The sequence below is a fragment of the Motacilla alba genome, chromosome 28 (genome assembly GCF_015832195.1).
Source record: "Motacilla alba alba isolate MOTALB_02 chromosome 28, Motacilla_alba_V1.0_pri, whole genome shotgun sequence".
Taxonomy (NCBI): Eukaryota; Metazoa; Chordata; class Aves; order Passeriformes; family Motacillidae; genus Motacilla; species Motacilla alba.
The window spans coordinates 2662682-2686545 of record NC_052043.1 but is presented as its reverse complement, the minus strand read 5'-3'; the positions used below and the strand labels follow the sequence as shown (position 1 = coordinate 2686545).

Here is a 23864-nt window from a genome sequence, read left to right as displayed (position 1 = left end):
GCTCATAAGTTTACACTTTACTCATTGATCAGGAGACAAACAAAGTTTTTATTGGAATAGTTGCAGGTTTCTCTTATTTCTCCTTCTTTCTTTCTTGGTTTCTCTGTCAACGACATTGGTAGAAAATTCCTTCAGGGGTAAACATGGATCCTCTGATCCAACTTCTCTCTGGCTCACAGAACTCACTGTAAAACCTCTTCCACAAGTCCTCAACATTTTTAGTGATGAAACCTTGCAGGCCAAGCCTGTGGATTTCTCACAGAACTTCCTTGGATTGTTTCGTGGGTGGGAAGCAGAGAGGTGTTGCTGCACCTGCAGGGCACGGCTGAGCTGGGAGGTGTTCCAGCACACGAGGCAGAGTGACTCCACCTGTGGGCTCCTGGAACCCCATGGTCTCTTGTCCCTTTCAGGTTGGCCACGGTACTCGGGTGCTAAACGAATCTATTATTGTGGAGTGGACAGTCCCCAAACAGCTTGAGGTGAAGTACATTGGCTTTTCCACAGGCTGGGGGTCAATGGGAGAGTTTAAAATTTGGAGAAAAGAAGAGACTGATGAAAATCACAATGAAGCATTTACTCTTGGAGTTCCCCACAACATAATTCCAGGATCAGAAAGAGCTACGGCTTCAATAATAGGTATCAATTATCAGGAGGTATCACTTAGGTACCCCCTCTCAAATGTGAACAGATGCTCCAGCTGTTACTTCTGACCAGTACTTGAGTAATGCACAGCAGATAAGATAGCCACAGGCACTTTAAAAGGTTTATTACTGCTTAATTCTGGGGCAGATCATTCCTTGGGGGTTTTGGCACTTGTTTGAAGCCTGTTTGGGTTGACAGTGGCTTAAAGTTGGTGCCACGTGAGGGGCTTGGCAGGGGCACTGTCTGTTACAGCTCGTGGTGTTTATCTCATTGTCATCCTCATCACAAATTGTGCTGTGTTCTAGACTGGTCTAAACTGGGAAGTCATGGATAATCAGAGGCTGAAATGTGGAATTTGAGAGATTGAAGGGCTAAGACTTAACAGCTGAAGGACTTCCCACTTCTCACAGTTTATTTAAGCTGATTCGGGGTAGCCAGGAGATATCAGTGCAGTGAGGTGGGGGATAACCTTAAAACACCAAAAGGAAACCTTAATTGCCTAATCCTGAACATTTCCCCTCTTTCTCATCAGGAGATGTGATGGGTCCTACCCTGAACAACCTGGACAACCTGCTGAGGTTGCCCTTTGGCTGTGGGGAGCAGAACATGATCCATTTTGCTCCCAATGTCTTTGTCCTGAAATACCTGCAGAAAACCAAGCAGCTCAGCCACGAGGTGGAGGTGGAAGCCACAGATTACCTCGTCCAAGGTAACTCATCACAATTACATTAACAGATGGAGAACAGGCTTTGAATTCATAATTTTACTTCACACGTCCCTTTTTTTTGTAATCAGGAATAGCCCAAGTGATGAGGATTCATCATCTCTTGCAGGATAATCTCAGCCTGACAGATTTTGATGGCAAGATGTTTTCCCCGATATGTAACCTGTGTTTCCCTTCAGGAACCTCTAGTTCAGATGTTTATTGATTCATCTTTTTTTTTTTTTCCTTAGCTGATTTCTATGTTTAAATATTTTAGAAAGTAAAGGAAAATGAAATTTAGTAAAAATCTGTATATTTAGGGGGTTTTGCCTTATTCATAAATTGTCTTTTCAAACCTTTAGTCACTAGAGTTATGGCTCTTTTCTGGACTTTTATAATATACTGGAAAACAGTATTTTCTTAGTAGTTGTATACCAAAAATCAAAATTTAGTATCCAGAGTAGTTAAAAACCTTCATTACATGGCTCTAGGTTATCTGTCCTTTCAGTGTCCTGTCCTACTTTACTAAGCAGCTCCTCAAAACAACCTTTTTTTGTTTTCCTTTGTTTTTCTCAGCATTTGTTTTGGGAAGAGCCACATGCAAAATAGTTTTATAACTAAGTGCAATTCTCAGGGCAAGTAAGAATTCAGAGATCATTAAAAACCAGAGTGACCCAAAGGGACAAAGCTCTCTTGTGTATGAGTCAGACAATAGTCATGTCATGAAATCAGAGGTGACAGGGTTAGGTGGTTCTCCTCTGAAAATATAAATATAAAATGTAATATGTGAGATATTTCTTGTGTTCAGCAGCAAAAGCCCTGTTCTGCTTCCTCTGCCTGGCTCCAGTCATTTCACTTGTAATTTTCTGTGCTTGCTGGGAGCAGTGAGGCAAAGGGAATTTGTTAATGGCCCGAGTCAGTGTTTCCTTTGCAACATCATTTGCTTTTGTTTCTTTTTATGAATCTGCAAACCTTCCAGGTTTTTGGCTCCAAACTCTGTTTGCTAATTAACCCTTACAGAAGAAACCCCCAAGAGTTTTAAACCCTTCTGTGTTCACTGGAGCCCTGCCAAGTGTAAGGTTTAGATGGGAAACGCTCACTCTAGAAGGCTTTTGTGATTTACCAAGCCAGAAAACTTCTTCATCCCTCAATCCTCCATCATGGAAAGTGCTGATAATAAATGCCAATATTATGCCCTCTTCTTTTGAAGTGGCCTGGGCTAAACCAGTCAGTATTTTTCCTAATTTCCCACAAAAAAAAAAGCAGGTGAACAGGGGAAAACTGGAGAGGGGAAGGTCTGCAATGAGCCCCAGCATCCAGAGGAGTGTTCAGAAAAGAGGAGGGCTCAGAAGAGCAAGCAAGACATAAAGCCTGTGCCACTCCCAGCCTACAAGCAAAGAAGAATAACAGCAAGAGCAATAACAGCAGCTCAAAAACACAGAATTACAGAATATCCTGAGTGGGAAGGGGCCCACAGTGATCACTGGGTCCAGCTGTGGAACGAATGGCCCATAGAGCCTTGGCAGTGCTGGCAGCATGAACACTCAAAAAAGAGAACAGGAACAATGAGAAGAGTGATAGAAAATGTAAGGACTGAATGTGTCCATTCACACACTGGAGATGAACACTGAGGAGCTGTTGAAGCAGGCAGTGCTCAGTAGTAAATCCTACCTGAGGGCTGCAGTGGGAAGAAAGCAATTTAATTTAATTTAACACCTAATTTTTTGGAGGAAGGAAAAAAAAAAAAACAACATTATTTAGGCTTTCTGCCAGGTATTTGTACCTATCCCACCACCCCCAGGCAAAGATGTGGTGACTCCAAGGGCATCATCAATCTCTAGGTCTTCATTCCTCCCATTTTCCAGGCCATTCCCTGGGAGCACTGGGGAGTGTGGGATTCATGGGCAGCCCCTCCTCGGGGACTGAGCTCAGCAGAGAAACTTCAGCTCCACAGATGAAACAATAATCCACTCCCACAGAAACATTGTGTGGTGTGGGATAAAATCCTGCGCTGCAGAATTCAGCAGGCATTAAGTGTCTTTTGACACAATCTTCTTGCAGATTGGAGTTTTCCTTGTCAGAAATATCCATCCTGGAGGGTTTGACTCAATGGGTGTTTTAGAGCTTTATCCAAATGTGTGTTGTGTATTCATCCATGTGGAGGGGTGAACACACCTTTTATACAATTCATTTGTTGGGATGGGCATGGTTGTAGACAAACATGTCTGAGAAACAAATCATTCCCTAGTAGAAAGAGCAACTTGTTTTTCATTTTCAGCCTCAGAAGACATTCCAGGAGAGAGTTCTTATCTTCAGCACTCACCTTAATTATTCACCTAATTATTCTAATGTTAATAATGATGTCTAAAGCAAGCCTTGGGACAGCCCCTGCAGCTGGAGGGGCTGATGTGCATTGAGGTCCCAGCTGTTGTTTTTATGTTACCTAAAGTTGTTCCAAGCAACAGCTCTGGGAGAAGTCAGAACCCAGCTGTAATGTCACAGGCAAAACCTTTTCATTTGTAAATGGAAGTAAAATGGAAGGAGAGTGGCTGTATGATTAAGTAAAAACCTTTTGATAATGCATTTTTTTTCAGAGAAGTGTCACATTTTTAGCATTTGCAGAGTCCAAAAGGCAGGAGCTGCAGTGTCCCAGATGTTACCCTGAGCAGATTTCTGGACAAACTGCACACAGAGCTGGCTCTCACTCACAGCAGAATAAGAAGCTGCCTCGGGCAGCAGAATCCCTTACACATGTTCCAGATGTTCTGAGTCTTCATTCACTTTAAATACTCATTTTTCTCTGTGTGAGGAGATTTTGGACTCCCCAATTCTTTTCAATTTCTTTTCTTTTCCCCAATTCCTTCCAGGCTACCAGCGCCAGCTGACCTACAAGAGGCAGGATGGCTCCTACAGTGCTTTTGGGGAGAGGGACTCCTCAGGGAGCATGTGGTGAGTGGCTGTTTAAAACCGAGCTGAAACTAGTTAAAACCGAGTTAGAAAAGTGCTAAATGTTTGCTGAACAGGAAAAACACACAATTGGCTGAGAAAGAGGAGTGATTTTCCAGCCTCTCTCGAGGTTTCACACACAGTGGAGAGCAGAAATAAAGCATTAATATTCAGTGACTGTGGAATTGCTGCACAGTGCTGCTGAGTGCTCTGACTGCATTAGCTGATGTGTTGGAGGTGATTCAGGACTCAGGAGCAGTTAGGAGAGTTAAATCTGCTAATCAGTCCAGGTTTCAGGCACAAAGCTGTAGTTCAGGATCATATCAGCAATTGGAGTAGCAATTAAGGGGTGTTTAAGCACCTGATTCCATTAGGGAATGGGGTTTTACCTGCAGCAGGGAAGTGTGCTGCTCTACAAGTGGCAGAGGTAGGTAAAAAACCAACCAAAACCAACTCAAAACCCCTCAAAGACATCCTTGTACCAACAGGATGGATTTGTGCACTGTGATCTTTGGAGATACTCCTTAAATACATTTTCTAACAATTTGTTGAATATTCATAAACAATCATGTATAGTAAACTTTTTCTCTAAACTAGTTTACATATTCTGTGAACTGTTTAGCATGGCTCCTCCTTGGTTCTACTTTTTTAGAGTATTCCTTGGTTGTGGTTTTAGTCTTATTTTATTATCATTTTTAGTTTTGGGCCTTGGTCCTCAGTGCCTTCAGTCAGTGAGTGCTGATGGTTGGCACATCTGCAGCAGGTGTCTTCTTTACATTTTTATTGGATGTTATCCATCCAAGCAGGCATTTTAACACAAGCACACTTATATCAGCTATTTCACTAAGCTTAATTAACAACAGAAATAAAAATGATATATCTTTATAACAAAGTTATTTTAACACCACGCGTATAGAATCCATTTTAATATTTGCAAAAAGCCAATATTATAATATGTATCTATAACACAGGGAATTTCCACCTCAGCCCCAGCATCTCCCAGTCCCTGGATGTGAAATGTGGTGACACAGAATTACTCAACACTCCAAAAATCCCCTGCCAGGCAGCAGAGTTTGCTACCCTCCCATTCCTCAGGGGCTTGTAAATGCAATGACTCAATCCCCCCAAGCTGGCCAGTGCTCACACTTGTTGTCAGAGGATTAGAATTCCAAAAACACTCCTGGTGCTCTCTGAAGTCTTAATTCTGTATAAAGTGTAACACAGCTTCAGGCCTGAGGAAAGGATCTGGATTTCTTATGAGAAATATACTGAGTCTTAATTTTTAAATATTGATTCTTAGCTAAAAACTTTAATAATTTGGGATAAAAAGAACTATATTTCAGGGTGTGCCATAATTATGACAAACACACCTTTGAGTTCTACTTTTCAATTTAGTTTGTTGACCTTTAATCCTTTTCTTATCCAAAGTCTGGACAGTGGTTGAGTGCTTTTATGTCCCATGAGCTTTTAACAAAAATATTTTGTGTTTCCCAACAAGATTTTTTCAATTTTTGCTTTCTAAAAATATAGCTGGTTTTTTTTTTCCTTACAGATACTTTAATCTGAATTTGTTTTTCCAGTAGATTATTAATTCATTTTTACAGGTTAACAGCTTTTGTCCTCAAGTCCTTTGCTCAGTCCCGTGGGTTCATTTTCATTGACCCCAAAGAACTCACAGCTGCCAAAGACTGGATCATCCAGCACCAGAAAGAAGATGGTTCTTTCCCTGCTATGGGCAGGATACTAAACAAGGACATTCAGGTAAAAACCACCCAGGATCAACTTGCAGCAAGGACATTTTTAAAGTTATTGCCAGAACATGAAGTGGTGCAGTTTGAACAGGAATTTTGCACTTGAAGGGCTGGGATGCTACAGGGGGAAGCAGGGGAATTTCAGTTAAGAAAGGTCTATCAGAACGTGTCTGTGGGGTTCTCCAGAGGGTGGAAAGCAAGGTGTGAAGTCTTACAAAACACTGCTTTAAATGTGTCCTCAGGCCAGGGACAGCTGGCTCCAGCCAGCGTGGGCTTGGGTTCCTGAATTTTGTACTCCTTGTGTGCAAAGAAAAGAACTCTGGTGATGCTTCAGCTTCTCCTCTAGTTCTACCACATCCTTTGCATTGCTTCAAAGTCTAGTTTTTTCTCCAGTGTCCTTTTCTCTCCTTTTCATCCAGTGGTTTGTGTTGTTTGCCCTTCCAGGGTGGGATCCATGGGAAGATCTCCCTGACAGCTTATGTGGTTGCATCTCTTCTGGAAACAGGTGTCACTTCTGAGGTAACAAAAGCTTGCTTAAAACAGCTCCAAAAATTCTCTCTATTCTTTTTATTTAAAAAAAAAACTTCATTTTGCTGCTCTTTGCCTTCAGAGGTTCTGTGCTCTCTGAAATGACTGACAGCATCCAGGGAAAGGGGGGCTGCTGGAAAGCCTTGGGATTATTCTGAAGTTAAAGAATCTGTTCTGAAGTTGCTCAAGGTGGTCTCCCACCCTCCAGCCATCAGCTCATGATTATTCCAGCAGAGCAAAACACTTCCCTGCAGCCCCATCCCTCAATCTCTCCCAGAAATTACTGCAAAAGGAGTTTTCTGCCTCTTAGCTTCAAGCTGTGAGTGCAGCCTGTGCAGATCCTGCTCTCTGGCCTGCAGAGACTCAGAAATCCTGGCTTGGTGCTAAAAGCAGTTTAGCTTGGGGATCCAGAGAGCTCTTGTGGTCTGGCTGGGCTGCAGTGGCCAAAATGCTACTGCTGTTAGATTACAGTGCCTTTGGAGAGCTGAGCTCCTGCACTGTGCTGGATTCAGGGCTCTGGAGAAAAATGTTTCTGTTCTTTACAATGAGACAGAGCAGGAACACTGCAAAAAAAGAGAAGCAGCTGTGTAGGAATGGCCAATTCCACTGGAAAAAAACTCCAAATTTCCAGTACAACTGGTGTTTTTGGGATTCCTCCTTAAAACTTCTGATAAAACAGTGCTCCTGCCCTCTGATGTGCTTCTGCCAGCATGCAGTTTCACTAGGATGGAGATGTGTAGATAAGATTATGGTGACACATTCCCACCGACTAGGACTGGGAAGATGCTCCCTCGCAGATGTTCCCCTGCCCTTCAGCCAAGGGAGAGGGCAGGGCTGGCTGTGCACAGGCAGAGCTGCCTGGGAGATGAAAAGAGGAGGTGCAGTGGGTGTTGCAGCATCTCTTGGTGATCTGCTCTCACACAAAAGGGTCCATTCAGGCACAGCCCTGTGTGTTTGTGGAGGTGTGAGAGCATCCAGTGCCCATTCAGGACCTCTGATAACCTCAGCACTCCTCGCCCATCCCTGTGGAGCCTGAGGAGTGAGACCAGGCTGCTGCTGCAGGCAGATGCCCCCTAAGCTCCTGTCCTTGTTGGAGTGGAAGGCTTTCAACCTTATTAAAAATTCAGAAAACCCTGCAGAGCTCACAGAGGAACTTCCTGCCTCCCTGTCAGCAGTGTCCCCTTGGGAGCAGTGATGTGATGCTCTCTCTGGGCTGCTGTGTGTCAGGGCAGCCCCAGCAGTGCAGTTTCTGTGCATTCTAATGGTTTTCCTAGAGGAGATTTGTGAGTGCTCCTAATGATCTTAGCTAGGAAATGAGGAAGGGGAAGGTTAGTGCCACAGGGAAATCAAAGGAAACCAAATTACATCAAGTCCAATTAAATTGTTTCTATAAATTATCAGAGCCACGTTCCTGCATGGTGAGGTCATTGGGGGAGTTAATAAAACATGTTTGTTGGCTGCAGGGACCCCTGGGAACCTTGGCCTTTATTATCCTCTGGCGTCTGCCAGACGCTCCGGAGTGTCAGGAGCACAATCAAACCTCCAGCACAGAACTTGCCCCTGCCCTGCTCATCTGCTGCCTTGCAGGGGCACAGAATTTCTTCAGCTTTAGGGAGGGAAAAGTGTGTCTCAGTGTTAGCCTAAATCATTCTTACTCTGCTCTTTGCACCTTTTTTTTTTTTGAACTTTTGATGCATGGCTTTTCTCAGGGTGTCCAATGTGTTCTCAAAGTGTCCATGCTGTTCTGCAGAGAGAAAAATGTATCTTTCTCAGTTTATTGTGTGTTTTTTGTTTGGATTTTGTTGTTGGTTTTTGTTTGGTTGCTATTGTGTTTGCTGGGAAATGTCTTTACAAAGGCAGGAATGATGAATCTGACTCCAGAAGGCTAATTTATTATTTTATGATACTATATTATATTAAAGAATACTCTACTATACTATACTAAAGAATACAGAAAGGATACTTTCTGAATGCTAAAAAGAGAATAATGAAAACTCGTGACTCTTTCCAGAGAGACACAGCTTGGCCCTGACTGGCCAAAGAGTGAAAACAACCCACACCAGAGTGCAGTGAAACAATCACCTGTGGGTAAACAATCCCCAACCACATTCCACATGAGCACAACACAGGAGAAGCAAATGAGATAAGAATTGTTTTCCTTTTCTCTGAGGCTTCCCAGGAGAAAAATCTTGGGCGGAGGGATTTTTTTTAGAGAATGTGAATGTACAGGTTTCTTTTTTTTTTTTTAATGTAACAAGTACTAAAGCAATTCTAACTCCTGAGACTGGTACATCTACCTGGGCTCTTTCCCCTGTGAATGTAGGAAGAAAGAACAGCTGTTGACAAAGCAAAACACTTCCTGGAGTCCAACCTGTACTCAGCAGAAGACCCCTACACCACTGCCCTGAGTGCCTACGCCCTGACCCTGCTGCACAGCCCCTGTGCTGCTGCCACGCTGCGCAGGATGAACAGCATGGCCATCACCCAAGGTAGGAGCTGCAGCCTCAGCTGCGTGTCCTCACAGCTGCCTTTGATAGGAAAAGTGAGCAAAACCTGGTGTTTCTTGTGCCACATGAATGAATAAGGGGGATTCTGCCAGCTGGAGCTGAGCAGAGCTGTTTGGAAGTTTGTTGTGTTCCTGTATTCTTCACTATTCTGCCCCCCACACCAACTAAACACAGCCTGGATGGTCTGTTTGAGCTCTGGACAGGATGGGGCCTGGGGGATGAGGATTCCTCACTGACAGGTTCTGCAGTTTCACTCAAAGAGGCTGATTTTGGAAAAAAAAATAAAAGAAGAAAAATCCCATCTCTCTAAAGTGATAATATTTGTGTTCATTTGGACTAGTGCAAGGAAATCACCAGTTTCCTTTCACAAGCACATTTGGGCTACCATGAAGCTCCTTTGTGCCCTCTTTAGGATCAGACCCTTGGTAGGATCCTTTAAATCCTATCAGAAGAGGAACACCAACAGGACAAACTCTAAATCTGGAATGTTTTCAGTACATTATAAAGAAAAGAAATAAAAAAATAAAGAGGCAGGATTTTCGTACAAACCCAAGGTGACACAGTTTGGCTTTGTAAGGCAAGGGTGCTCCTGGTTCTCTTTGGAGAGGGCTCCACATGTGTGGCTGATGCTGAAGGAAGGCAAGTGCAGCAGAACCACAGAATAGCCTGAATTGTAAGGGACCAACTTGTGAGTGAGTGGCCCACACAGAGGTCAGAGCCACAGCCCTGGTGTTCAGTTCAGTTCTGAAACCAGCAGAGTGATTTTGAGTTGTCCAGAGGCTCTGCAGTGCCCTGTAACACCTCACATTCCCTGGTGGGGTATTTTAATCCAAAATCCAAGAATCACCTGATTTTTCACACTGAATCATCTCTGTCATTCCAAAGGGAGCCCCTTGCCCAGGCACTGGGTGTCCAAGAGGAGGGACAGTGCAGCTCAGAGCAGGGAGCCAAAGCAAAAGTGGAGTTTGACTCTTCCCTTGCACAGAGGCTCAGCTGCACTCCTGCTCTGATAACACCCCTGTCCCTCTGCCCTCTTCTCCTAGATGGATTTACACACTGGAGCCTCACAGGAACCCTGGTCACTGATGAAGACACCTTCATGGGCTTTAATGATGGACTCTCTCAATCAGGTAATTGGGAACCTGCAGGGCAAAGGCACAGAAAAGGGAAGGGGCTGCCACACCAGCCTGCGTATACTGCAGGGAATTGTTTATAAAACACAAGGTATTCTGAAATTGTCACTCAGTCAAGGCAGGGTCCAGAGAAGACAGAGCTCAGAAAGGCAGGAGACGTGATGCTGAAAGAGTAAATGAGAGTCAGAGCAAGATGTGGTCCAGACAGGACAGGTTTTTCAGCCCCAGATGTCTCATCAGCTTTCACCCCAGTTTTATAAAGACAGAATCCCACGTGGCTCTCACTCTTCTGTCAGGGAGTAATCTGAGGAAATTCAAATAAATTTAATATTAGAGTATTTATCTTTGTATTTTCAAATGGACCTGAGGATTGCAGCACTGATACTTCAGCTGATTTTTCTAGACTTTAGCTATCAAAGCCACAGAAACAGGGAATGATGCTGTCATTTTCAAGCCACTTAAAGCCACTGACTCTTTGGATATGATGCAGGTGCAGCAGTGCTCAAGAGGGATCTGACTGGATATTGTATGAAAATCTCTGGGGCAGGACAACAGTGTGGGCAGCAGCAGAGTAGAACTGGAGTGGGAGAGGAATTACTTGTGGGATACAGTCAAGAAAAAGGAGTTTATTGTGTAACTATCTTTATTATTGCTTATCTATTGCCTGAGGGGAGGCTTTTGTTGAAAGCAGAGACAACTCAGGGAGGTGAAGCACCTTAGTGCAGACATTTTAACTTCCCTTTTCCTGTGTTTGCTTCTACAGACTCTTAACTTTTTAGAATTATTTTTCAGTTAATAAATATTCATAGAACTGCCTCTAAACCTGCCTGGATTCTCACTTCTAGGTGGTATTTTGATTAATTTTTTTTTTTAATTCACCCCTCTTTCAGTTGTATCTGCAGAGGTGGAAATGACATCTTATGCCCTTCTGACCTACACGCTCCTGGGAGATGTGGCCTCTGCACTCCCTGTAGTCAAGTGGCTCTCACAGCAGAGGAATGCACTGGGAGGATTCTCATCTACTCAGGTGGGCAGCCTCTGGAAAAGGTAGCTGGGATGCATGCATTGGCAATTGATTCAGGAATGTGGAGTTTCCATCTTCCTGACAGAAATTGTTTGTGTTCTGGCAAGAAGAAAAACTTTCCAGCGCTCTTTACTGCTTCCTCCTCAGACTGGTAATTTGAAAGGAACCCCAGTTTGTCCTCACAGGTGCCGTTGATAGGAAAAGTGAGCAAAACCTGGTGTTTCTTTTTGCCATATGATGGAACAAGGGAGATTCTGCCAGCTGGAGCTGAGCAGAGCTGTTTGGAAGTTTGCTGGGCTCCTGTAGTCTTCACTATTCTGATTTCTCCCTCTTCTGGCCCCCAGGACACCTGTGTGGCCCTGCAGGCTCTGGCTGAATATGCCATCCTTTCTTACGTTGGAGGAGTCAACCTGACCATTTCCTTGGCTTCTACTAACCTGGACTACCAGGAGACCTTTGAGCTTAACAAGATGAATAAAAAAGTCCTTCAGACTGCAGTGGTAGGTGGTTTTGTGCAGGCAGGTTTTTAAAGCAGTCCACGTGAGCTGGGTTCTGAATGAGGACTTGGATCAGTGATGGTAAAAGCAGAAGTTAAGCACTGAGGCCTGTGGGACTTTCTGTGGGTTTGTGGCTGGATTCTGCTGTGAAGGAGGCAGCACTCCTAATTAAAGGCATTTTTCACCATAACCAATGCCTGATGTTTATTTTGTGCTGCTGTTTGTCTCTGCCATTGTAAGTGCAGGTGGTGGAGAGACAAAGCCATGCTCACTTCACTTCTGCAGTGTCCTTTATAAAGGTATTTTGTACAGAACAGAGCTAAATTTAATATTCATTTCCATTCTGAGTGCCATGTCTTGTCTGTGTCTCACCTGTGCATTCTCCCCAGATCCCCAGTATTCCAACAGGGCTGTTTGTGAGTGCCAAGGGTGAAGGCTGCTGTCTGATGCAGGTAAGCTTGTCATGGGGCTGGAAGAAGCATGGCAGCAGTTGACCTCTAACCTCACAGCCTGTTTGCTGCTTTTGTAATCCCACTTTGCTGCGAGGAAGGACTTACACTTGGAATTTCTCTCCAAATAGTTCTATAACTATTGGCGTTGCTTTAATTTGTGAAGTGAACGTGTCAATGTGTATGTAAGCTCTGGTAGAGCTTATATAGAGACAGAACTGTGTGTTTTTGTAGCAATGGTCCCCCTGAACAGGGAATAAAATTAGCATTGACTCCATGATTGCAGAAGGCTGATCTATTGCTTTATTAAGCTATACTATATTATACTATACTATACTATACTATTAAGAGACTCATAACCTTTACAGACTGTCTGATATAGTTTTAACTTAATTGGTCAATCAATCCAAACACCATCCAGTGTCCAATTAAGAAATCACCCTTTGGTAAACAATCTCCATGTGCACAACAACAGGTGCAGCAGATGGAGATAAGAATTGTTAATCATTCTCTTCTCTGAACTTACTTTCTTACAGCTTCTCACAGCTTCCCAGGAAAATCCTGGGAGAGAGCTTTGTTTCTCTGTTCAGAGGATATGTGATTATCACACGTGGTAAAGCCCCTGTTGCCTCTGTGCCTGCTGTTCTCCCCTCTGAAGAGACCTTGTGTCTTCTGTGCTGGACGTTTGTGCACACTTGGAAACATTGGAGCTGTAATAACCCACCCACCCTGATTCATGTTGCTTTCCCCTCTTCCCACTGCAGATCGATGTCACTTACAATGTGCCTGATCCTATAGCCAAGCCAGCCTTCCAGCTCCTGGTGAACCTGAAGGAGCCCAAGGCAGAGCAGCCCCTGCCAGCCCCAGCCCCGCTGCGCTCGGGCTCTGCGGCCGAGCGCCGCCCCGGAGCCCTGCACAGGGACAGGGCCCTGGGGGACGACGAGGACCCGGCCTCAGACCAGGACCACCGAGAGTACAAAGTCATCCTGGAGACCTGCACGAGGTAGGAAATGCCAGCCCTGCTCCCCACTGAGCTCTTGGTTTGCTGATCTTGGTGTGCATTGTCACCAAAGGGGTATCGGGGACAGACAAAGGACAGACAGAGACTCCACCATCAGAAGGCATGAAAAGTCCTTTATTATTAGAAATCCACAGTTCTTATGGAAACAATGGTGGACCTAAGACCTGATTGGCCTTTAGGAATCTTCTCTCACCTGTTGGTGAAGAAGGGACAACTCCATCTTTGACAAACAGAGATTGCCTGCCAGGGGCAGAGATTGAGATAATAATTGTTTTAATTCTTTCTCTGAGCTTTCTCACAGCTTCCCAGGAAAATCCTGGGAGAACTATATCTCTCTCTGTTCAGAGGATATGTGATTACTACAGTGCACAGCCCCTCTGTGCCAGGAAAGCACCGAGGGCTCTCTTGCTGCACTGGCTGGATCTCAGGACTTTCAGCAGAATTTTCAGCCACTGCTGTGGGTTGTAGGACAGAGTCATGACAAATTACAAATGTGATGTGATTTTCTTTGTGTAAGGGTGAAAAGAAAAATTCTGGATCATTTTCACCACTTGGGTTGTAGGACAGAGTCATTCCAAGATCATTCTTGATCTTTTCAGTGCTAATTAGAGAAATAAGAAAAACACCTTGAGGTTTTATCACTGAGTCTCATTATTGCCTCTCCAAAGCCTGAAAATTACAAATGCGATGTGATTTGCTTGCACAAGGAGGAAAAGAAAAAGTTCTGGATTATTTTCACCATTGTGGGTTGTAGGACAGAGTCATTCCAAGATCATTCTTGATCTTTTCAGAGTTAAGTGTGTGTCAAAGGTAGAGAAATAAGAAAATCACTCTCACTGAGTTTCATTATTGCCTCTCCAAACCCTGAAAATTACAAACGTGATGTGATTTACTTGTATAAGGATGAAAAGAAAAAGTTCTGGATTATTTTCTTAAAAGCTTCAAAGAGCAAAGTAAATTCAGCTGGCTGACTAATATCTTAATTGTGTCAATACTTTTATAAATATTGCTGACTTGACTTTATTATTTGAGCTCCTTAGTGGTTCAGTTTTGGATTTCAAAAACCTAACAGAAGATGCTTGTTGCCATGGTAGGAATGGTAAAGGCACAATAGATGCAGATATTTGTTAATAAGCTCTTAAATTCCTTATCTCCTTGCTCCAGATAATGAAATGTAAAATAACTTTTAAAAGTGACATGATTCAGGCATTTCATTTCTAGATCTCAGAGCACTTTGCAGAGACATGAGGAGTTCTGTCTCACTTTATAGATTGGAAAACTCAAGTTATTGTGAGAAAACAGCTTGGCTGTAGACAAAGAGCAGCAAGAATAGTTTCTGCCCTGCATTAAATCCACTTACAAGTTTTGCTCAAACACCTTGGTATGCTGCAGTCATCAGGGGTTGCTGATCTCTTTAGAAAGCATTTGGATTTTTAGGGAGGTTATTGGGAATTTGACCCAGGAGAGATAAAGCCACGACTAGAGGAAATAAAGAGGGCTCACAGCACCCTGCTGTGCAACAGGAGAAACCATTCCCAAGAAATTCAGAACTAATTTCATGTTTGTGACCAGGAGCACGGCAGCTGGAGGGGGCTGCTGCTTCCCTGACCTCCAACAGGAGAACTCCAGAGAGTGCCTCAGATGGAAATGGAAAATTGTGGCTGCCTTATCAGAGCTTAATGGGAAACTCTGGCTCCCCTATCAGCTTCTGTCCCTTCCTTCCTGCACAGGCAAGGGCACACAGAGACTGCAGACCTGAGCAGAGCTGCAGGGCCCCAGGAAAAGCTGGGATTTTTTTTCACTGGCCCACGGGGCCGTGTTGTGGCACAAGCACTGCCCCCAAGTGTCACTGTGCCAGCCTCTTCTCCCCCTGCCCGAGCCCTCAGCCTGTTTTGGGGAGAGGATAAAATTCCACAGTGGTGTCAGATGCTGAGGAGGCTGCCCTGCATCAGCACAACCTCTCTGCTGATAGTTCTGAAACTCCTGCCCTGGGAATTGCTGCAGCTGAGGCAGAAATTTGAGAGGAAGCCCAGTGCAGGGAGATGGATTGCTTGGAAAGGAAACAAAAGCAAATGAAATCTTCCTTTCCTCCCCTTCTTCCTGTAATGATGCTCTCAGCTCCATCATCATCTTGCTGGGGCAGTGTGAAGAGGGGAGTGCTGCTAAGGATGACAGCTGAGCTATTTGGAGCTGGGGGTGTTCTCAGAATGTGGTGAAGTGTTGTCATGCCCAGTGACATCCCTGGGGCACTGCTGAAGGGTCAGGGAGAGCCCAGGGTGGAAACCAGAAAGCTGTGATGTGTAACAGAGGCTGGGGAGATGCAGGCAAAAGGATCCTGGATGATTTATTTGGGAGTGTGGGTCTGTTTGAATACCCTTTGCATGCTCTTGCATCTTTTTATGCCCATTACCAAGAGGAGCATGGAGTTAGATGGGAATTAAAGAGATTTAATGGCTCTGGGAGCCCTGAGTGCCTCACCCAGAGCCAGCTGGCTCTGTCCCCAGGCCACCTCATGCTACTGTGAGCCCTGGGCTGGGGTGTGGCACCCCAACCTCAGCCAGTTCACCGCCCCTGAGCTGAGGGGGCTCCAGAGAGAGGAGCCAGCTCAGAGCTGGCCAGTTTGGTGCTGGAAAGCTGTGGAAGTGTGTTTTCTCAGAGCTGGGCATGAGCTGATGAGCCCTGCTGGGCCCAGCCCAGGTGGGGCACAGCAAACAGGTGAGCTGCCAAGGAGGGAGGGCTGGGAGCTGCTGGCAGCACAGAGAAAAGGAGCCTTGTTCTGGGATTCCAGGAGCTGCCTAAGGATGGACACTCCTCTGCCATGCTGCAAAAATTGAGGTTTTGCCCCAACAGCCCTTCTCTCCATGCCTTTCTGTGTGTGGGGGTTTTGTGCACATTTGTAACAACTCAGTTTCAGAGATTTCCCTGAGTTTTCAGCTGTACTCTAGAGGATGATACGGGCAGTGATTTAACACCAGCAAGGCAGTGACTCGTCAGCAAAAGCCCTTTTCTCAGTGCCAGGGGTGAAACAGCCATTTATGAAAGCCCAGGACTGAATGACCTTGCCTTGGGAATTAGCATCCCTCTCCCATCTACAGCCCTTCTCTCGGGGTGGAAGAGAAGTTTCTTCTGCTCCAAGGGTTTATTTCCTTTTACCAAGTGCATTTTCTCAGTGATTAATTGAAAAAGAAAGCAAGCAGCCCCACAGGTGGCTGCATCCCTCTGTTTTCTGCCTCTGTGTTCCAGGACATCTCCTGCCCCCTGTAAGCTGGGCATCATTTTATTAAATAAAAGCAGAAAAGAGAATTTTTAAAAACCAACTTGTGGCTTGTGGCTTTCCCCAAGCACTTCAACGAGGAGAGCCTTTTAATATGTTATTTTTTTTCTTCTTCTGGAGTTGTTTTCTCCATTCTGAGTTGTCCATGGATCTTGAGTTTGTTCCCATTTTCTCTCTTTTTGTTCCCATGGGAAGATGGCTGCACTCTGGATCCTCAAACATGGCTGTGTTGGAAGTGCCTCTGTTCTCAGGGTTTCGAGCAGATATTGAGAGCCTGGAGCAGGTAAGGGATGGGATGGGATCCATGGGATGGGATCCATGGGAATGGGATGGGATGGGATGGGATGGGATGGGATGGGATGGGATGGGATGGGATGGGATGGGATGGGATGGGATCCATGGGAATGGGATGGGATGGGATGGGATGGGATCCATGGGATGGGATGGGATGGGATGGGATGGGATGGGATGGGATCCATGGGAATGGGATGGGATGGGATGGGATGGGATGGGATGGGATCCATGGGAATGGGATGAGATGGGATGGGATGGGATGGGATCCATGGGAATGGGATGAGATGGGATGGGATCCATGGGAATGGGATGGGATCAGTGGAATGGGATGGGATCAGTGGAATGGGAAGGGATCCATGGGAATGGGATGGGAATGGGATGGGATGGGATGGGATGGGATGGGATGGGATGGGATGGGATGGGATGGGATGGGATGGGATGGGATGGGATGGGATGGGGGTGCAGGGCTGGGATGTGGAACCCTCTGACTGGGAGGGGTTCCCCCTGAGGGGCAAGAGGAGGCCATTGAGTGTCAGAGCACTGCTGAAAAGATGCAATTAAAACTGGGAAAGGGGAGGAAGAGATTTCACTTGTCAGAAAAGCTCTCAGAAATGAGGGAACAGACGTTCAGAGCAGGCTGAGCAAACCCAGCCAAGCCAAGGTTTTCCTGAGCCAGTGCACAGTAATTAAGTGAGACCCCTTGGAAAAGCTGAGGTGCAAATGTGCTCTAACAGGAGCTGTTTATGGCTGCCTAGTGAGCTGTGTTATCTCCAACATCTGGATCCCATTTCTTTGGAGGCTCTGTGTCTTGGAATTTTTTGCCCTTTTTATTTTTTTTTCCCCTCCTCTCTGGGAGAACATCGTGTTTCTTGCAGCCAAGCTGAGGTGGACAGAATGTGCCTCGTGCCCAGCCAGCCCTTCAGGGCAGATGAGCTGTAATCTTGAGCTTTGCTTGGTATTTGTGGGAGTATTCCATTCATTACAACTCATTACATTTTGTGGAACGTTGCATTCACTGGTGGGGTTCTTATGCTACAAAGGTTTATTTTTTAAGGACTGTTTGACTGAAGAGGTGTAAAATTTTTGCATCCTTGAGAGCTGGTAAAAATATTTTGCTTCTAAAGGACCTCTTCTGTTAATAATTTTATCTCATTATATTGGGAAGGGATCTGAGGAACGAATTTTTAAGTAGAACCATTGTGAAGTTTAATTTGATATCGTAATTCAAGGAGGAGTGCACACTGCTTTATCTCCTGTAGAATTTCCCTTGATTTGGCTGATTTCTAATTGAAACACCATTGCATTTTCTTGGAGGAAAAAGCTCTCTGGAGGGGTTTACAATCCATGTCAGAAGCTGCTGTCAGATGTCTCCTGGGGTGTCCCTGAAGCCACAGAAATTTTTGTATTAATCCCTGAGAAGCAATTGCATCCTTTCAGGGCAGGGAATCAGAAATGAAATTATCCCTATAAAGAGAAAAACTGCAGTTATTTATATCCACTCCCAAGCTGCACGTGGAGAAATCTATTTTCAAATCCAAGCATGTGAAATGGATCCACTTTTATTTGCCTGTGGGTCTGATATTCTCTCATGCAACCAACTGAAAGTTCAGGTGGGAGCAGGAGTTCTCCAGCATCCCTATGGGAAAAAAAAAAGAGGAAAATTGAGGTGAGGAGCTTGCAGTGGGGTTGGTTCCTGCTTTCCCCCTCTGCTGAAGGTGCTGGAATGGTGGTCATGTGCAGTGCTGTCAAGTACATTATCTTTCATAGTCACTCATGTAAATAACAGCAGAAAAAAAATATGGATTAGAACCAGAGAGGGCTCCAAATGTCCCAGGAGGAGAACAACAGGATATCTTCATGGTGTTAAACCCATGGAATGCTCTGAGAGCAGAGGGAAAGGGTCAAAATAAAGAGCGTGAAGGGTTTTCACTGCAGGAGAACAGGAAAGTTCTTAAGGAATATATTCCTGTACTCCTTTTTTTTTCTTTCTTTCCTTTTCCCCCCTTTTTCCTTTTTTTCTTTTTTCCTTTCTTTTTTTCTTTTCCCCTTTTTTTTCTTTTTTCCCTTTTTTTTCTTTTTTCCCTTTTTTCTTTTTCCTTTTTTTCCTTTCTTTTTTTCTTTTCCCCCTTTTTTTCCTTTTTTTCCTTTTTTTCTCTTTTTTTTCTTTTTTCCCCCCTCCTTCTCCCCTCCCCTTTTTCTTTTTTTTTTCCCTTTTCCCCCCATTTTTTCTTTCTTTTTCTTTTTTTTTTCCCTGCAGTGGGCAAAGAAGAAATAACAAATTTGTGTGAATATCTCTTTTCCTGATGTCAGCTGAGGGTTTCTAAGCTGAGGAACCAGACAAAGTCCCACATGCCCCTGAACACTTTCCCCTTTTCCCTTTCCCAGGGCAGCTCTGGGATGGGTGGCACACAGGTGTCCCAGGGAAGGGACACCTTGGGCCCCAGCCGGGCTCAGTTTGTGTGCAGTTGCTGCTCACAGGCTCCTGCTGTGCTCTGGGGGATGGTTTGCCCTGCCCTGTGCTCTGGGTGTGTTCTGAGCAGAGGAACACTGAGAAAAATTGGGAATAAATGATTCATATGGGGATGGGCTGTCTCCAAGGGACACTGATGCTGGTAGCACAGTGAACTGGCTGTGTGATGTCTCAAAACACTTCATTTGCAGTAGATCCCAGAGTTTGGGTTGGAAGGGACCACAATGCCCATCCAAGGACACCTCCCACTGTCCCAGGCTGCTCCAAGCCCTGTCCAACCTGGCCTTGGACACTGCCAGGGATCCAGGGGCAGCCCCAGCTGCTCTGGGCACCCTGTGCCAGGGCCTCAAAACCAAAAATTTCTGTCATAAGTGTGTGCGTGAGCCCAGAAGGCTCTGCTGCTCAATCACTATTGCTTCCTTTGGAAAGCTGGAGATTTTCCTAAACTGGGAAGGATTTTCCATCTTCAGGAGAGAATGTTCCCCTTAAAGACCTCAATTCCATGGGGTTTTTTATTGCATTTAAACCCTTTTGCATCTCTAAAAATGAAATGTGGTGACAAAGCTCAAGCATATCTGTAGATACAAGCCCAAAGTGCAGATACAGCCCCACCTGATCCACCTCTGCCAGGGGGCCTCTGAGCCCCTTGCAGAGCCTGAAGGGGCTCCAGGAGAGCTGCAGAGGGACTGGGGACAAGGCATGGAGGGACAGGACACAGGGAATGGCTCCCACTGGGAAAGGGGAGATTTTTGTGGGATATTTGGAAGGGCTTGTTCCCTGGGAGGGTGGGGAGGGGCTGGATGGAATTCCCAGAGCAGCTGGGGCTGCCCCTGGATCCCTGGCAGTGCCCAAGGCCAGGCTGGGCAGGGCTTGGAGCAGCCTGGGACAGTGCAAGGTGTCCCTGCCATGGCAGGGCTGGCACTGGATGGGCTTTAAGGTCCCTTCCAATCCAACCCATCCTGTGATTTCTTCATGGCTACCAAACAAGGGCCCAACACAAAATTCACCCACTGCAGCCTCGCCGTGTCTATATTGGCCACCACCTTGAGCAGAGCCAAACCCCACCTTTGCCCTGCTGTGGAGGGGCTGGGCTGTAAATCAGCATTTTCTGAGATTTTCTGTGCCATATATATTGGCCACCACCTTGAGCAGAGCCAAACCCCACTTTTGCCCCTGCTGTGGAGGGGCTGGGCTGTAAATCAGCATTTTCTGAGATTTTCTGTGCCATATATATTGGCCACCACCTTGAGCAGAGACAAATCCCACCTCTGCCCCTGCTGTGGAGGGGCTGGGCTGTAAATCAGCATTTTCTGGCATTTTCTGGGATTTTTCCCTGAGCCCAGGCCGGGAGCAGCCCCACGTGCAGCCCCAGGGCAGCGCTGCTTAATGAGGGCTCTGTGCACAGCCCACCACAAATCCTCCTAATAATGCTGGATGTCGACAGGGTCAGGAGGTCAGCCTGGGCTGGGATAGATCAAACCTCACCAGAAAAATGCACTTTTAGCTGAGCCCAGCAGTTCCCGGTGGCGCCGGCGTCTCCAGGCCCTCATAAAGGCCTGTCTGCAGCCGTGGACTGCTGAGGAATAACAGCCACCAGCAGGGCCCTAAAATTATAAGGACAAATTAAATTGGCCCTTTCCATATTGTGTGGGGCTTAAAGAGATGTTGCTTGGCTTGTTACAGGAGTAGCAGGGAGCTGGGGAGCAGGGGTGGGCGAGGGGAGCTGGAGCTGCTGGTGGCAGGTTTGGGCAAATTTCAGTGTTCAGAAAGAAGCAGTGCTGCTTGTTTTGTGTCATTCTAAATCCTAATTATAGTCATGATTGTTATTATAGTTATTATAATATTTGTTAGTAATAATTAGGATAAGAATTGTAATTATTTGTTCCCATTTCTGCAGAAATTTTAGCCTACGATCTCAAAGTAACTTAAGAACATTAAAAAGAAAAAAACTCCAAAAAACTAACTAAATAAAAAAACCCAAAATACCCCACCAAGAACAAAAACAAATCTCCCCAAAAAAACCCCAAAGCAAAAAACAAACAAACAAAAAAAAATCCAAAACAAAAAAGCCCTCCCCACAAGTTTATGTTTACAAATGGGATTGTCTGACAGAGGTTGAAGTAATGGGACAGTTTAGAGAACAGAATTATAGAATGGAGTGCTCTGGTCCTATCTTGGCTCTCCAAACTTTGATTAAAACACAAAAGTCCTTTTCCACAAATCCTCATCCTCCCCAACTTCAGTATTAGATATTTTCCATGTGCCAGTTGCATTCTAAATATAAATTATCAAAATAGTAATGCTTGATCAGAAGTCCTTTTCCACAAACCCTCATCCTCCCCACCTTCAGTATTAGATATTTTCCACGTGCCAGTTGCATTCTAAATAGAAATTATCAAAATAGTCATGCTTGATCAGGCAGGACAATCACAGTATTGAGATGTTCCAAGTGCAGAAATCATGGGAGGAACTTCTGGGAAATTGAAAAATGAAGGTTTGGAGATGTGGGAAGTGCCCTTAGATGGTGTGCAGATAAAAAGCAGAAGAAGTGGGTCTGTGGTACAATGCAAACCCCAAATTCCAAATCCCTGGGCCTCGAAGGGAGAGAAGCTGAGGAGCAGAGGCCTGGCCTGACCCCATTTGTCAAAAGGGAGGGTGCCTGGGGCTCTTTCAAATGGCTGCTCTTTTCAAATGGGAGGATTAATTTTCCTGGCAGAAGAATGTTTTGGATTTTTCAGCTGCTGGGAGGAGGGGACCTTCAATACCCAGGGAGATTCCCTGGTGGTCTGAGGGGTGTAAATAAATAAGAGACTGCATTGAGTGGTTTGGTGGTTGAGGTCTTGCTGGAGCCTTGGCACTGAAAACAATCTGGGAGCTGCTGGATGAGATCATGGATGAGGCATCAGCAGAGCCCCAGGGGGATAAGGAGGAGCCCTCAGCTGATGCACCTTGCAAGAATTCCTCAGCAGGACACAGGCAGGGACACACAGGTGGCTTTTCCCCCTCAGTCATGTGACAGCAACTTCAATCCCTTTGCATTTTCCCTCTCTTGCAAGAATTCCTCAGCAGGACACAGGCAGGGACACACAGGTGGCTTTTCCCCTCAGTCATATGACAGCAACTTCAATCCCTTTGCATTTTCCCTCTCTTATGGAAGCACCCTTTTCCAGCAGAAGAAATCCCTGGAGTTTAGTGTCTGATGAGTTTTCTAAGCAGCCTGAAATCTTACTTATTCTCTCATTTCTACCTGTTTCCTATAAAATGAGATTAAATAAACAAAATTATTTTTACTTTTTTCTTTCACCCCCAGTTATTGATGAACAAGCAAATTGGGTTAAAAAGATATGAAGTGGATGGAAGAAAAGTCTTGTTTTATTTTGATGAGGTAATGGCTTTGTTTCTTATAATTATGTTGGATTTTAATGAGAGGCAAATGAGCAGGGGATGAGGCACAGGCAGGGTGCTGGGGGTCCCTCAGGGGTGAGAATCACCCTGCAGCTTTAAGTGGTTCTTGCTTGAGCTTCTTTTGCTGCAGGTGGGGTTGTGCTTTTGCTTGGAAACCAAAGTATAACAGAGGCAGGTGATTCCCTTCAGCCCATGGAGTGGTTTTGGGTGGATAACACTTAGATTTTTGCCTTGAAATAATCTGATTTTCAGGTCCAACTAGCAGTGCTAAATGCAGAATCATTTAGACCTCACAGCACAGACCTGAGAGTGAAAGGTGAGAGCTCTCTTGGCTTGGTCAGCAGCAGGAAATTGTCTGGTGGTTGTGGGCAGGGAACACAGCTGGAGTGTCTGCCATGGCTCTGTGGCAAATATGTGTTTTAAAGGTCAGCAAAGCACCCTGGTTTAGTTCACCCTGTTTGATTTTTATTCATTATCTCTGTCCCTGTACTTGGAGTACTGGAGGTATCTTTGTGCTTGGCATTAGGGGCACATGCTGCGTTCATTTCTCTTCAAGTGTAGTTTTTGAGTCTTTTACACCATTTCTCACAGATTCCCAGCCAGTGCATGACCTGTGTGAAGTTCCAAGCTTTCAGAGAGCACATAGTTGGGAAAACAGCCCCTGTTCCCATCAAAGTGTATGATTACTACGAGCCAGGTTTGTGCCTGTTTCCCTCTGATCCCTGCTGACATCAGATCTCCAGGCAGGAGGCTCAGCTGTGATTTCTCCTCCTTGCTGCAGCTTTTGAAGCCACTCGTTTCTACAACGTGAGTGAGAACAGCCCCCTGGCCAGGGAGCTCTGCGACGGCCCAACCTGCAACGAGGTGGAAAGCTCAGCCAGCCAGTGGGTTGGTGAGTCCCCCCAAAACCACACAGATCTTTAGGAAAATTGGGACCCACAACTGTTCTGAGCTCAAAATTATATTTACACAAATGTTGTGTTTCCCTCTCTGTGTTAGTGGAAGTTTCACAAAGGTTTGGGGGGTAGCGGTGTTAAAGTCAGGACAAACAGAGCAGTGGTGCTCTTCAGGCACCAAAGTGACTGTGATTTGCTTCAGAGGCAAGAAAAATGTCTAATTCTGGAAGAGCCTGCACATGGGGAGGTGTGTCAGTAAACAAAGAGGTAAAAAATCCTTACCATGCAATTTGGTTTTCTTTCTCTCCATTATTTTGCAGTGGA

The 23864-nt window shown here is 45.3% G+C and overlaps 1 protein-coding gene across 5 annotated transcripts in view; it reads left to right on the top strand.

Annotated features, from left to right (window-relative positions):
• The window catches only part of CPAMD8 (C3 and PZP like alpha-2-macroglobulin domain containing 8), a 59073-nt gene that overhangs the window by 24700 nt on the left and 10509 nt on the right, over positions 1–23864 (top strand). For all 5 annotated transcript variants that reach the window (XM_038163972.1, XM_038163970.1, XM_038163971.1 and 2 more), the window contains exons 25-39: positions 411–636; positions 1175–1351; positions 4213–4294; positions 5896–6052; positions 6487–6561; positions 8894–9059; positions 10121–10207; positions 11101–11237; positions 11579–11734; positions 12121–12183; positions 12945–13183; positions 16671–16758; positions 22550–22624; positions 23236–23341; positions 23426–23536. In XM_038163972.1, coding sequence (XP_038019900.1) covers positions 411–636; positions 1175–1351; positions 4213–4294; positions 5896–6052; positions 6487–6561; positions 8894–9059; positions 10121–10207; positions 11101–11237; positions 11579–11734; positions 12121–12183; positions 12945–13183; positions 16671–16758; positions 22550–22624; positions 23236–23341; positions 23426–23536 — 1945 coding nt within the window. The remainder of the gene's footprint in view (positions 1–410; positions 637–1174; positions 1352–4212; positions 4295–5895; positions 6053–6486; positions 6562–8893; positions 9060–10120; positions 10208–11100; positions 11238–11578; positions 11735–12120; positions 12184–12944; positions 13184–16670; positions 16759–22549; positions 22625–23235; positions 23342–23425; positions 23537–23864) is intronic.